The following is a 12626-nucleotide window of genomic DNA, read 5'->3' as shown; positions in this document are numbered from 1 at the left end:
CTTTGTCTCACTTTTCTTGAGATGTTGTTTTCATGATGGTTGTCTTTCCTTCAGTGGTTGAAGACAGAAGAGTTGACACAAGCTGGCAGCACAGCCATCAAGATAGAGAACCCAAACCAGTTTGTGCCTCTTTTCACCAACCCTCAAGAGGTGATTGAGACACGAAACAAGGTAACTGCTCCTTGCTTTTGGCTTTCTTTGTCTCCAGTTATCCCCATCTAACCCTAACCCTAACCCCTGGCTACAGTCCTGTCACATGAATCAGAAGTGTTATACAAAAGTGATTACTCTCTCTCTTCAGATCCGACAGCAGAATCGTCAGGACATGAAGACAGCAGGACCACAGTCTCAAGTCCTCGCCAGTGTCATAACAGTTGACAGTCCTCCGGTAAACTACAGTCTCACTGCTTGCCAAAGATCTGGCTCCTTTCCTCTCCAAATCCTCCTCTTTAACTACAGTATTAAAAGCTGTGATTTTCTGTCTCTGCTTGGCTGTTAGTCTCCAGTCAGCCCACCTAAAGTCCCAGCAGAGCCAGAACCTCCCAACCCCTTCAACCAGCTGACGGATCAGGAGCTGGAGGAGTACCGCAAGGAGGTGCAGAGGAAACAGGATGGAGGGACCAATGGTATGATTCATTCAGCTCAACCCAGCTGACTATTAACTATACTTAGATTCTGAAACATACAGTTACAGTAGCGGCTATTATAGTCATTGTATACAGTAGGTGTTCATTCTTAGGTGTAGAACTAGATTTATCCTCAAATTAAAAGTAATTTCTACACATGGTTAAGATTATGTTGGCAAACAACACCCATATGTGATAGCTGAACATGTCTTTCCAAAACCACAGGCAGTAATCTGCTACTCTAAGCCTCGCCTCCTCTGGGAAGGCCTTCCATCACATTTTGCAGGGATTTGCTCCCATTCAGCCACAAGAGCTTAGTGAGGTTGGCGACTGGGGTTGGGTGATAAGACTGTGGATGTATAAAGAGAACTCGACACAGAGTCAGAGGCAGGGCCTTGTTCATTCCTATGGAAGTTGCTCCATGGTGCACGAAGTCAAAAAAGTTTGATTTCCGTGTGTAAAATTAGCCGGCTCTTCTGCTGTGCTTCTGCATCGTTGGGCCTAGAGAGTAGGTGAGAATGAGTCTTCAAACCCAGATATGAGTTAACATTTTAGCACTCCTGGTTCCTTTGTCTCAAAGTTAATGTTTTTTTAATAGGTTTTTGGTTAGAAGCCTGAAATAAGGTCTGTGGTTCATACAAGTTTAAGAGATTTTCACAATTTGTTCTGCGACATAAAATACGTCACTCATGAACTTTGAAGCTTCCATCTGTTTTTCCAAAGGTGGTTGCTAACAAGTGGCTAGATAAGACTACAGAACATCATGACAGCCTCATTGTGGTGATGACATTACGTTATGTGACCGCTGAATAGTTTGTTTATAGCCTAACGTTAGCTTTTTACTTCTGGCAATTGCATTTACGCTTAAAAAATCATATCATCAAGTGGTGTTAATTTGTAAAGATTACTTTGCTGAACAAAATGTGTAAGTAACATAAATGTGAGTTTTCCACAGAGCTTATTTTCGGCAATAATCCAGTATTCCAATGGAAAAACCCCATTGGCTTTTTGACGAGGGAACCAGATGCTAACCTCCGCATCAGCCTACAGAAAAAACGTCACACCCAGGGTTCTCTATAGAGCAGGCAGACCAGAAACTTACGCCGGCCGAGTGGCTAACTTCCGGTTTAGCTCTTCGCTAACTTAAATGGGGATAAAATGATTTAATCACACTGCTCCTCTAGACTTTTTAAATGTTATCAGACCAAATAGATCAAATCCCGATGGTTAAATGAGTAATTTAGTGGGGGCTGTGACACTCAAAAAAATGTATCCACTGATTTACAGATGTCTCTAGATGGTTTTGGGTCCCATGGCATCATGAGACAGACCTACAAGTTGTAGGCTAATAGAGAAAATAGGGAATAGAGACATTTTTAAGTGTCCAAAAACGAAAGGACAACTGACTGGAGGTTAAGGGAAAACCGTAAAGCTTAATACATGTAGCTATTTACAGTCCATTTAACAATTTAACCAACTATATTATCTGTTTATTGTTATTGATTGATCTTATTGAATTTCATTTCACTGTCTTGTACAGTCATTTACTGGCACCATAGGAGTGTCTACATACTTTTGGATGTATAGTACAGGAAAGGCACTTTAATATGCTACCTCTCACTTTCCCTATTAATGCATTGCACACTGTTTTCTAACCTTCTTAAAGGTGCTGTTTGTAACATAGTAACTGCAAATACAGGCTTTCAGTTTCAAATTAAAATTTCCACCAGGCTTTTACTTATTCTATATTTCATTGTCAGAAACTGTGACATTGTTTGCTCAGCTTGTGCTGTCATTCAGCCCATGCAGCAGATTCTGAACTCTTGTTGCATGGTACAAAATGTCTGTACAAATAGTTGAAGTTAAAATGTTACACACAGCACCCTTAGGCAAACTTGGTTTCTCTTGTGACTGTCATGTAAACTGTGTTCACGTCTCTTTTGCCTTAAACAACTCTAACCTCCTGCACCCTCACTGTTCCTCACTATGTGTGTGCCTTTGTGTGTTTGTGTAAGTAGGGGAGGAGGTGGCAAATGACAAGGAGTCTTCTCCCGCTACCTCTCCCACAAAGGGCCCTCCACCTAGCCACCCTCCTCTCTCAGGTGAGGCTTGGCAGAGAGCTGACTGTCTGCTCTGCTTGCTTTGCACACCGCGTATCTGACCAGCAGCCTGCTCCAAGCCTTACATGGATTCATGTGTGATCCAGTGCTGCTTCTGCCCTCTCATGCCTCAAACACTCACTGACAGCTGTGTTACACCTCTTCATATGCTGCTGATACCGTCTCTGTTAGCACACGTCCAGAAACAGTTCATCTAATGCCAGTTTCTCAATACAGAAATTTAGTGATCAGAGATAACTATTCTCGTCGTGATAATAGTTACTTCACTGGAAAGTGCTGATACATACAGCCAGGAGGGTAACGAGGACACATTAATGTACAGTATGGTAACAAAATTTAAACAAAATTCACATGGAAATATCTGTAACTTTTGAATCTGAATTTGCGTCCCAATTAAACAGCGACTAAAATTTCAATTTCAAAAGAAAATACAGTTACAGTTGAAAAAAAGAGCTTGAAACACAAACTGAAAATAACAGCACAACGATTATTATAGTGACTGGCTGTGGAGAGTGCAACTAACCAGTTTGATGCTGCTCAGCGGTCAGTGGTGAAAGTTTGGGGTTAGAATTATTAAGGCTAGCCATAGATTATAGCACAGTATAAATACAGTGTTAATTTTGGTGTGAGTTTTTGTCAGAGGACGTAGTCTTTATGAAAGCTGTTTACAGTGTTTTCTGTGGATTGGAAGTTAATTTACTCATTTCTGGTCCCAATGATGTTTACATGTTAGCAGTGTTTGGGAAACTATGTTAAAACTGTAGTTTATCAAACAGTTAATGGATTTATTGGAAGACTTTTCTTGTCTTTTGATCATTCAAAGCGCTTTTCCACAACATGCCACATTCACCTACTGTATTCACACACATGTTCATACACTAGTAGCCGAGGCTACCGTACAAGGTGCCTACTGCTACTCAGTTAAACATTGCTACGCAGTTACTCACTGGGAACAATTGGAGTTTAGTATCTTGCCCAAGGAAACTTCAACATGCTAACTGGAGGAGCTCAGGAATGCACCGCCGATAATCCGATTAGTGGACGACCCGCTCTACCTCCTAAGTCATAAACTACTTGCTACCTCACAATTAAAAGTAGTTCAACTACATCTTAACTGCACCTAAAAAATAGCTTGTTAAAGTACAATTTGTTTAAAAAAAAATCTGGAATCTCATATTTTTACTTGGAGCTACAACTAAACTGACACTCCGATTTAGGGACTAGGGCAGGCCAGTCCTCACCTAGGCACCCAGAGGATGTGCTTTAAGGATGGTTTAGGGAGCAGTTGTTGGGGTGGAATAAGGAAAATGCTAAACTTCTAAGAAAATTCATAGTATTCATCGGCAGATGTCTTTAGGATGAAATAGGTGATTAATCAATTGACAACCATGGAGCTGTAGCAACGTGCCATGTTGTATGCCAAAAAATGTCATAAGAATATGTAGTTTGTAATTAACTACAGAGATGACCTGACCCAAAGTAGCTAAGTATTAAAATAACCAACTATGACTAAATTGAACTACATGTAGTTGACTACTCCCCAGCACTACATGTTAGATACATAAAGGAGTAACATGGGGTGTCAGGCTGTATTGGTGTGTGTATCATGTTATGTTTCTCATGAAAGACATTTTGACTTGACAAAGCAGGAAAATACAGGATGAACTTTTCATTAAAAATGGCTCTGGTCCATTTAGCTCTGCCGGTGAGCCCTGGCTAAAATAGCTAAAAGTAAACGTAAATGGAATGCAGACATTATTTTGGTTATGAGTTCCACATGAGCACAGGAAGTCAGTTAGGACTGGGCGATATGGATAAAATCAAATATCAGGATATTTCTACCAAATACCTCAATATCGATATTGCAATTATATTGATGGTTTGAATATTGGTACTTTCACAAAATATTAACACAATAAGATTTTTGATAAATAATTATCATTAATGTGGATATGACTATCATGACTAGCTAGAACAGTCTGATAAGTTTAGAACATTACATCACTTTATCGTAATGCAGCCTTTAAAACCAAGAAAAGACAACACTTAAGATATTACAATATCCAAAATCTAAGACAGTATCTAGTCTCATATAATATTGATATAATATCAGTATATTGCCCAGCCTTAAGTCAAAATGTCTGGTACAAGTCTGTTGTCTCAGTTGTTACTGTCTGAGTTACATTTCAGCCCATCTGTCTCTGTACCCAACGTGTCTGTTGTACTCTGTCTGTCTGTCTTTCTGTCTGTCTGTCCTTTTCTGTGTCACTCCACACTGATTCATAGGGCACACCTCTGGTGCTTTGGTCTTGTCTCACTAGTAAGTACAGAGAATGACAACCCACTTCTCATTAAGCAAGCATGTTCATCTGCAGTGACATGTCTAGCATGTAGCTTTGCAGCTCCACCCAGCTGACGGCTCCCTGTCTGGTCGCTGATTATTCTGTGCTTTTTCTTATGTTTTGAACTTGGAGCAGAGGAGGCAAAGACCGACTCTCCAGCCATACAGAACGGAGGCGAGGAGGAGAAGCAGACGACGGAGGAACTGGAGAAAGGGATGAAGGCGCTCTCAACCAACGACACCTCCTCCACACCTGCTGCTCCGCCACCCAAACCCCAAGGCGGCACCCCAGAGGGCTCACCATCCAAGTCTCCGTCCAAGAAGAAAAAGAAGTTCAAGCCACCGTCGTTCCTGAAAAAGAGCAAGAAGCAGAAGGAGAAAGCAGAGACCTGAAGCGTTCAGACACGCCAGACCTCGGTGAAATACTACTGTGAAACATTTCTTAGTGTACAACGGAGTAGCCGATGAGTTAACCACATCCGATCTTTTCAGTCACAGTCAGTTAAGATGTCGTCCACAGACACAGTGTGATAAATTGACGTACAAATACTTTACTGTAACACTGGTACTCATTGATTTGACCCAAGTGGTGATTCATCTTCAGCAGGTTAAAAAACACTGATAATAACTTTCACATACTATTTGACCCAGGTCGGATACAACCCAACATTTTGACGCTTCTTGTAACACACACACACACACACACACACACACACACACACAGTCCCTGTATTACTCACGTCTTATTTTCACCTGCTGTGCTATCAAACCATTAACTTAACTTCACTGTATAGACATTCATACACGTTCCTTTCAAAACTGGGGTTACTCGTGTGATCTTGTGCACTTGCCGCTCAGAATTTGTTTCATACCTTTTTCTTTTTTATCCACAACTTTGCAAGACACGGTGGAAATTGAAGTCTCCTTGAATTATGCACCCCTTCTCCATGTATAGGCACTTGTCATATGTATATTGACATTCTAGTACGTTACATTTGTTCATTATCATAGGCATCTTCTAGTCATGATTTGGTTTTAATTATCAGATAGATGTTGCAGGTATACCGCGTGAGCACAGGTACAGTACATGTAGAAATATACTGATAGCTACTGATTGTGCTTCTCTGAATGCAGGTTTAATGTAAAACTATCAGCCTATTGACATTGTTACAGCAGGGAAGAACACGGAAAAAAGAAAGCGGGGGGGAGAATATGCTGGCTCGCAGCGAAACACGAGCTGCTATAAATGCCTCTATAACCCAAAACAGGATAAAGCATAAAGAATTTGTTTCTTGCCAATGCAGTTTGAAACCCAGTAACAGAAGATAATGAAGGTACTAAACATTCCACTTTTTTCATTTTCTTTTCAATGTATGTGTGCAAAATACCTCCTACCAGTTGTAATTATTTTCTGTTTTAACCAGTAGCTGTTATCAAAACGCTGATGTGTGATGTTTGCTCATGGTTTTAATTTATTTTATATTAGAATGTATAAGTGAGTGTTGCAAGGTTACCATGTATCAGTCATTAAAGATGAAGTTTGATTTAAAACCAACTGGACATCTAGTTTATGTCTATCTGTCTCTGCTTTATTAACTTTATGAATCATTGCTAGTAATGTAACAACTAATACACAGCAACAGTGATCTCACAATCTAGACCTGTGGGTGGTGCTAATGCACACTTTTACCAACGTACAATATATTTTTACCATGAATTTATTTTAGTGTAAACACATGCTGTAGAAGATGAACTGATCTCCAAAAGGCATGAAGTTAAAGATGAAACATAATAAACAAGATTAGTGTATTATTTTTATTTTGTACAATTTTAGAGTGAAAAAAAGGAAAAGAGCACCATGCAAAAGTTTGGCCACTCCAAGACATTTGAGCTCTCAGACAACTTTTACCAAGGTCTCAGATCATAATACGCTTGTTAGAGCTATGGCTTGTTCATTATCATTGTTAGGAAAGGCCAGGTGATGCAAATTTTTAAAGCTTCAGAAATATTCTGTCTCCTGAAACCTTGTCCCAACAATCAGCAGTCATGGGCTCCTCTAAACAGCTGCCTAGCACTCTGAAAACTAAAATAATGATGCACACGAAGCAGGAGAAGGCTATAAGAAGATAGCAAAGTGTTTATAGGTAGCTGTATCCTCAGATTGTAATGTAATTAAGAACTGGCAGTTAAAAGAAACCGTGGGGGTCAAGTTGAGGTCTGGAAGACCAAGAAAACTCTCTGAGAGAGCTGCTAGTAGGATTGCGAGAAATGCTAATCAAAACCCCCATTTGACTGCAAAAGACCCGCAGGAAGATTTATCAGACTCTGGAGTGGTGGTGCACTGCTCTACTGTGCAATGACACCTGTACAAATATGACCTTCTTGGAAGAGAAATCAGCAGAAAACCTTTCCTGTGACCTCACCACAAAATTTAGTGTGAGAGGTTTGCAAAGGAACAGCTAAACAAGCCTGATGATTTTTAAAAACAAGTCCTGTAGACTGATGAAGTTAAAATAGAGCTTTTAGAATGCAATAAGGAAAGCTATGTTTGGATGAAAAAGGATGCAGAAAGAAAAGCAAACCTGTCTAACTGTTAAACACAGGGGTGGATCATCATGCTTTGGGCTTGAGTTGCAGCCAGTGGCACGGGGAACATTTCACAGGTAGAGGGAAGAATGGATTCAGTTAAATTCCAGCAAATTCTGGAAGCAAACATCACACCATCTGTAAAAAAAAAAAGCTGAAGATGAAGAGAGGATGGCTTCTACAACGGTACTACCTCAAGAGGAGCAAGCTGAAGGTTTTGCCATGGTCCTCACAGTCCCCCGACCTAAACATCATTAAAAGTCTGAATAAACCTCAAAAGAGCAGTGCATGAAGACGGCCCAAGAATCTCACAGAACTAGAAGCCTTTTGCAGGAAGAATGGGTGAAAATCCCCCAAACAAGAGTTGAAAGACTCTTAGCTGGCTACGAAAAGTGTTTAGAAGCTGTGATACTTGCCAAAGGGGGCTCTACTAAATACTGACAATACAGGGTGCCCACACTTTTGCTGCAGGCCCTTTTCCTTTTTTGTTATTTTGAAACTGTAAAAGATTGTAATCACAAACTAATCCTGCTTGAAATACAGAAGAAACGTGTTGTCTTTAACTTCATACCTTTTGAAATCAGTTCATCTTCTTCTTACTTAACTACTCACAGTAAACGATGTTTATGTTTACCTTGTTAAAATACATAGCCTACATTACATACACTCTGTGTAAGACAGATGACAGTTTCTCCTCCGGGTCCATAGAGGGCGGTCTTCTGTAGAGAGGTTACCGGAAGCTCACATATCAACCATAAAAGACAACAGAAGAACCTGCGTTGAAGTGGTACCGATTAACATTAATTCGAACAAACACCCCATAGTTTGTTACTGTTTCTTACAGCAAATTATTTTCTATTTGGTGCTACATTGATCTACGAGAGTAAAATTTGATCTGATAGGGAAATGGGCAGAAGCAGGAGTCGAAGTCCTCCAAGACGAGGTAAGAAACTAGAAGTATCGTTAGCTTAGCTAATGTCAACACTGCGTGTGGTTAACGTTAGCTGGTCGTTGTATCTACGGTAACGCTGTTTTCGCTTTTACACAAAAAAATAAATAAGTATAAGAAGATGTTATTAGCCTTATTTTATTCCCCAACAATATGACTCAATAATCTTCGGCCTGTATGGCACCCAATATTTACTACATAATGAAGCTAACGTTAATTTACGTGACGTTAGCTTAAGTTACTTAGTTACTCAACATGAGCGTAGTTATTGCTGTTAAAAAAGCAGTGGGACATTGGACAGGTTTGTATCACAGTGACTAGGTTTTGGAGGTTTCTGAGTGTGTGGAAGCTAACAGAACTTTCTAGATGTACTCACAGTTCAGTGTAGGTTTGACACGTTTTAACTATCAGGGATATTTAGATTACTTTGCCCTTGGTGTTCTTAACTATTTTTGAGTTAAAGCGTTAAACATAAATCTCTGAATATTAGTGTCAAATTAGCAGAATAGTTGAAGCTTGAGGATCTTAACCTGTTTGGCCCCTGCAGTTGTATCAAAACACTTTATATACTAATTGTGGTAATCTACCGCATATAAGTTATAATAGAAATAATATAATTATGTATAATATCATTTGACCACGGGTAAAACGTCAGATATTGTCACCTGTTCCAATAAATCATTGTTTGCCATTTGAGTCAGTGACTTGTGATTGACATCATCCTGTCTTGGGGTTGTCTGACATCAAAGACTGATGGTGATAATTTAGGGTTAAAGCTGAGTAAGAGTTGAGCATCTACATATTTTTAAAAATACAATTAAAGCAGCAATCAGCAAGAACAGCAACATTCATGTCACAGCTTCCCCAACCACACACGTATCACATAATATTGGCTGAACTGCACCTCGTGAAGCAGGGATTGTGTTTCAAACCAAATCAAAGGGATTTTTGAAGGCACATTGTTTGAGATAAGAGCCTTATCTTTCATGAAGAACAACAACTGTATGCTAATGTGTTGCATACTTAGCAGACCAAGTTCTGTCTGAAGTAATCATGAGCTAGGTTTAAGATTGAAGTAAAAGTGCCTTGACAGTGCTGTAGTATCTTATATTATCAAGAGTCAGTGTATACCTTAACAGTTTCAGCATGTGTCTTCTCTATCCATATTCTGATGTCAGTCACTGGGCAATAATTCAGCTGTGGCACACAATTGAATTCTGCTTTTGTAAAATAAAATTGCCATACGCAGAGCACTAAAACTGGACTTGTATAGTTCCAGTGACATTTATACTTGTATCTGTTATAGCATGTTTAAAACATGTTGCACAGAAGTGCAATAAAGTAGAGAAGAGCATCTCTTAAATTGATGTAGAGAAGAATGTCAGTGTGTGGATGCCAATAAGTCCTGTTAAAGTTCCCCAGTTTACTGCTAATGTAATCTTGTTTTCTTCCTTTCCTGCAGAGAGAAGGCGTTCCCGGTCGACTTCACGGGAGCGTGAGCGAAGGCGAAGGGAAAGGGATCGCTCTCGTTCTCGAGACCGGGATAGAGAGCGTCGGAGAAGTCGCTCTCGATCTCCTCACAGGAGACGCTCAAGGTAAAGATGCACTTTTTGCCATTTTGTAACACTGAATAGTATTTTGTATATCCAGATTTTGGCTGCTACAAAAATGTAAGATAGAATATTACATTTTAGACTTATTGTCACTTAATATCAGTTTAGTGTTTTGTCATAGAAAAGCATAGTCTTTCTGATTGTTTGGAGCGCATTGATGGTACTCTTTGCCCTTTAAAAATGAGCACATTCATCTGCAAGCATAGTAGACTTACACAGACCATGAACAATATTAATCACTTCAAGTTGCAAAAGTACCTGACCTCTGTAGTCATGGTAACCTGTCCTGCAGCCATTTGATAGCCAATTGTGTTGCCTCTGCAGGTCTCCTCCCAGACGTCACCGCTCCTCTTCACCCTCTGACCGACGTGATGATGAGCGCAAAGACGCTAAGTCAACAAAACCCATTCAGATCTCAGGTATTAGATTAATAATATACTTCATATAAGAGCATATTCAGCTTATTAAATGTTTATGTTTTACCAAGAGCAATGTTGTTTTGTTGAAATTCAAAACTATAACTTTTTTTGACAGCGGAAGACATGCAGGGCAAAACAGAAGAGGAGATTGAGATGATGAAATTGATGGGATTTGGTTCCTTTGATTCCAGCAAGGTGAGAGGCCAAGGGTGTCGTATGATGTTCAGCCACAAGGGGGTGCAAGTTTTTTCAAATTAAGTTCATTACATTCCACAGCTGAACTGAGGTTAGACATACTGTGTGTTTGATTTTATTTTGTGGGCCTGCTCGATGTAACATTTATTGCTGTTGTGCTTTGAATTTCCACTAACACATGTTGAGCGCCAACACTATTAGAGTAGCCACAACTATTGTCTCACTTACATTTCCCCTCACTGTGCTTTTTTTTGGCATTATGAAGGTCATGCCTCTATTGCAGTTATTCATCGCCTATTGACAAAAAAGTGCTGAAAGCTGAACAAACCTGTAGTTAGAATAATGTTTTTTTAGACAACAAACTAGCCAGGCATGATATTGAAGGCAGTGCTGAGTTAGACACCGAGATGTAACTCCTTTTGTTGACAGAAACATTGGACTTAATTTCTTGTTACTCTTTTCAATGGATCAAAACACCTCGGCAATATGAAATGCAATTTTGATATTTAGAATGCTGTGTTCAGTTATATCTGTTAAATACAATTTCAAACACTGCCATCATGGTTTTGTTACTGACAGTATAATAATAATATATTCAGCCCTATTTTAGTGGAGCTATTTATTGTTGTAGTTCAGAATTGTTTTGTTTTGCAAAAGCCTATCTTCAAAATTATCCTATTAAAGAATCAGTGGAAAGCAGGCAGAGATGATGACATTTTGTTAATTAGTAAAATGTCACTGTTTAACTTGAACTGCAGTATGTGATGTTTTGTGTATGAGAGGCAGTAACATTGTTTTCAAACAGGGGAGGAAAACCGATGGATCCGTCAATGCATATGCTGTCAATGTGACCATGAAGAGGAAATACAGGTATGTCAACAACAGCAAATAGTTTCTAATTGCATAGAGCTGTTAGTTGGTCGTGCAGTACGCAGCAGTGTTGCCCACAGCCACACACAATTTTTGGAATTGTTTCATAAGACTTTATTATGTAGTGATGGTTTCGAAGTTTTTGTTTAATAATCCTCAGTTGCTGGTCAGGTTGCAGAGTTTAAGTGTCAACTTTCAGTCCCCTCACAGTGAGCGCTTTCAGCATCAACCACTGTTATTGTAGCCAATCACCTCTGCAGGTGTTTCTATGCAGAGATCCCGGCTCTCCCATTGGTGCTCGATGATGTAATCTGCAAGTGTTGCGAGGGTAACAGTGATGTAATGTTTTCTTATATATTTATTTTTTTAGGCAGTACATGAACAGAAAAGGTGGATTCAACAGACCACTGGACTTCATCGCCTGAAAGTATCACAAACTGATTGTGATGCCTGAGAAGCTTACCTCCATTCTCCCCTCACAGCTGTGGATAATGTTATGCCATTTCTTGTTATTTCAAACCTGTTTTGTTAGGCAACAGTTCTGTATATATTTTTTTTTAGAAGTGGGTCTTATCAGTGCTCAGCTGTGGCTGAAAATTGATAGGAGTTTGCTGAGTTTTGTTGAATTGTGTGGCATTTTATTTGAAATAAAAGCATTTTAAAAATGAGTGGCTGTAGTCCAGATCATGGAGACAAGAAAGCCAATTTTGCCTCTTGCATCTGCTATGATATGCAGGAACATTTTCTGTTATGTAATTGTCAATAACTTAACACCGACATTTACCATTTGTGAGTTGATGAATGTGTTTGTAGTATTAGAGAGTCTTCATTCACATTCAGATTACTGACACGGGTATGTATTCTTGTGCAGCTTGCTTTCATGTTTTTCTGACAGATGCTACCAAAT

At 39.5% G+C, this 12626-nt stretch overlaps 2 protein-coding genes across 5 annotated transcripts in view; both read left to right on the top strand.

Annotated features, from left to right (window-relative positions):
* The window catches only part of add2 (adducin 2 (beta)), a 29927-nt gene extending 23285 nt beyond the window's left edge, over positions 1-6642 (top strand). For 2 of the 4 annotated variants that reach the window (XM_033619759.2, XM_033619760.2), the window contains exons 11-15: positions 55-171; positions 302-388; positions 500-626; positions 2645-2728; positions 5224-6642. In XM_033619759.2, the coding sequence (XP_033475650.1) occupies positions 55-171; positions 302-388; positions 500-626; positions 2645-2728; positions 5224-5480 (672 nt within the window). In that variant the 3' untranslated portion in view covers positions 5481-6642. Of the gene's footprint in view, positions 1-54; positions 172-301; positions 389-499; positions 627-2644; positions 2729-5032; positions 5067-5223 lie in introns of all 4 variants that reach the window. The other 2 variants (XM_078170893.1, XM_033619761.2) reach the window with 2 other exon arrangements.
* Positions 6643-8431: 1789 nt separating this feature from the next.
* Positions 8432-12387, top strand: snrnp27 (small nuclear ribonucleoprotein 27 (U4/U6.U5)). Its single transcript, XM_033619153.2, has 6 exons — positions 8432-8616; positions 10085-10217; positions 10560-10654; positions 10770-10849; positions 11655-11719; positions 12090-12387. Exons 1-6 carry the CDS (start codon positions 8580-8582, stop codon positions 12142-12144), a joined length of 465 nt encoding a protein of 154 aa, XP_033475044.1. The 5' UTR covers positions 8432-8579; the 3' UTR covers positions 12145-12387.
* Positions 12388-12626: the final 239 nt, after the last annotated feature.

The sequence above is a fragment of the Epinephelus lanceolatus genome, chromosome 9, assembly GCF_041903045.1.
Source record: "Epinephelus lanceolatus isolate andai-2023 chromosome 9, ASM4190304v1, whole genome shotgun sequence".
NCBI classification, from domain to species: Eukaryota; Metazoa; Chordata; class Actinopteri; order Perciformes; family Serranidae; genus Epinephelus; species Epinephelus lanceolatus.
This window is presented reverse-complemented; position numbering and strand designations above follow the sequence as displayed.

Excerpts from the sequence above, each read along its gene's own strand:
- snrnp27 (XM_033619153.2), top strand. The coding sequence starts at position 8,580 with ATGGGCAGAAGCAGGAGTCGAAGTCCTCCAAGACGAG. Across the intron at positions 10,218-10,559 it reads CCTCACAGGAGACGCTCAAG|GTCTCCTCCCAGACGTCACC; the intron begins GTAAAGATGCAC and ends TTGCCTCTGCAG. Across the intron at positions 10,655-10,769 it reads AAAACCCATTCAGATCTCAG|CGGAAGACATGCAGGGCAAA; the intron begins GTATTAGATTAA and ends TTTTTTTGACAG.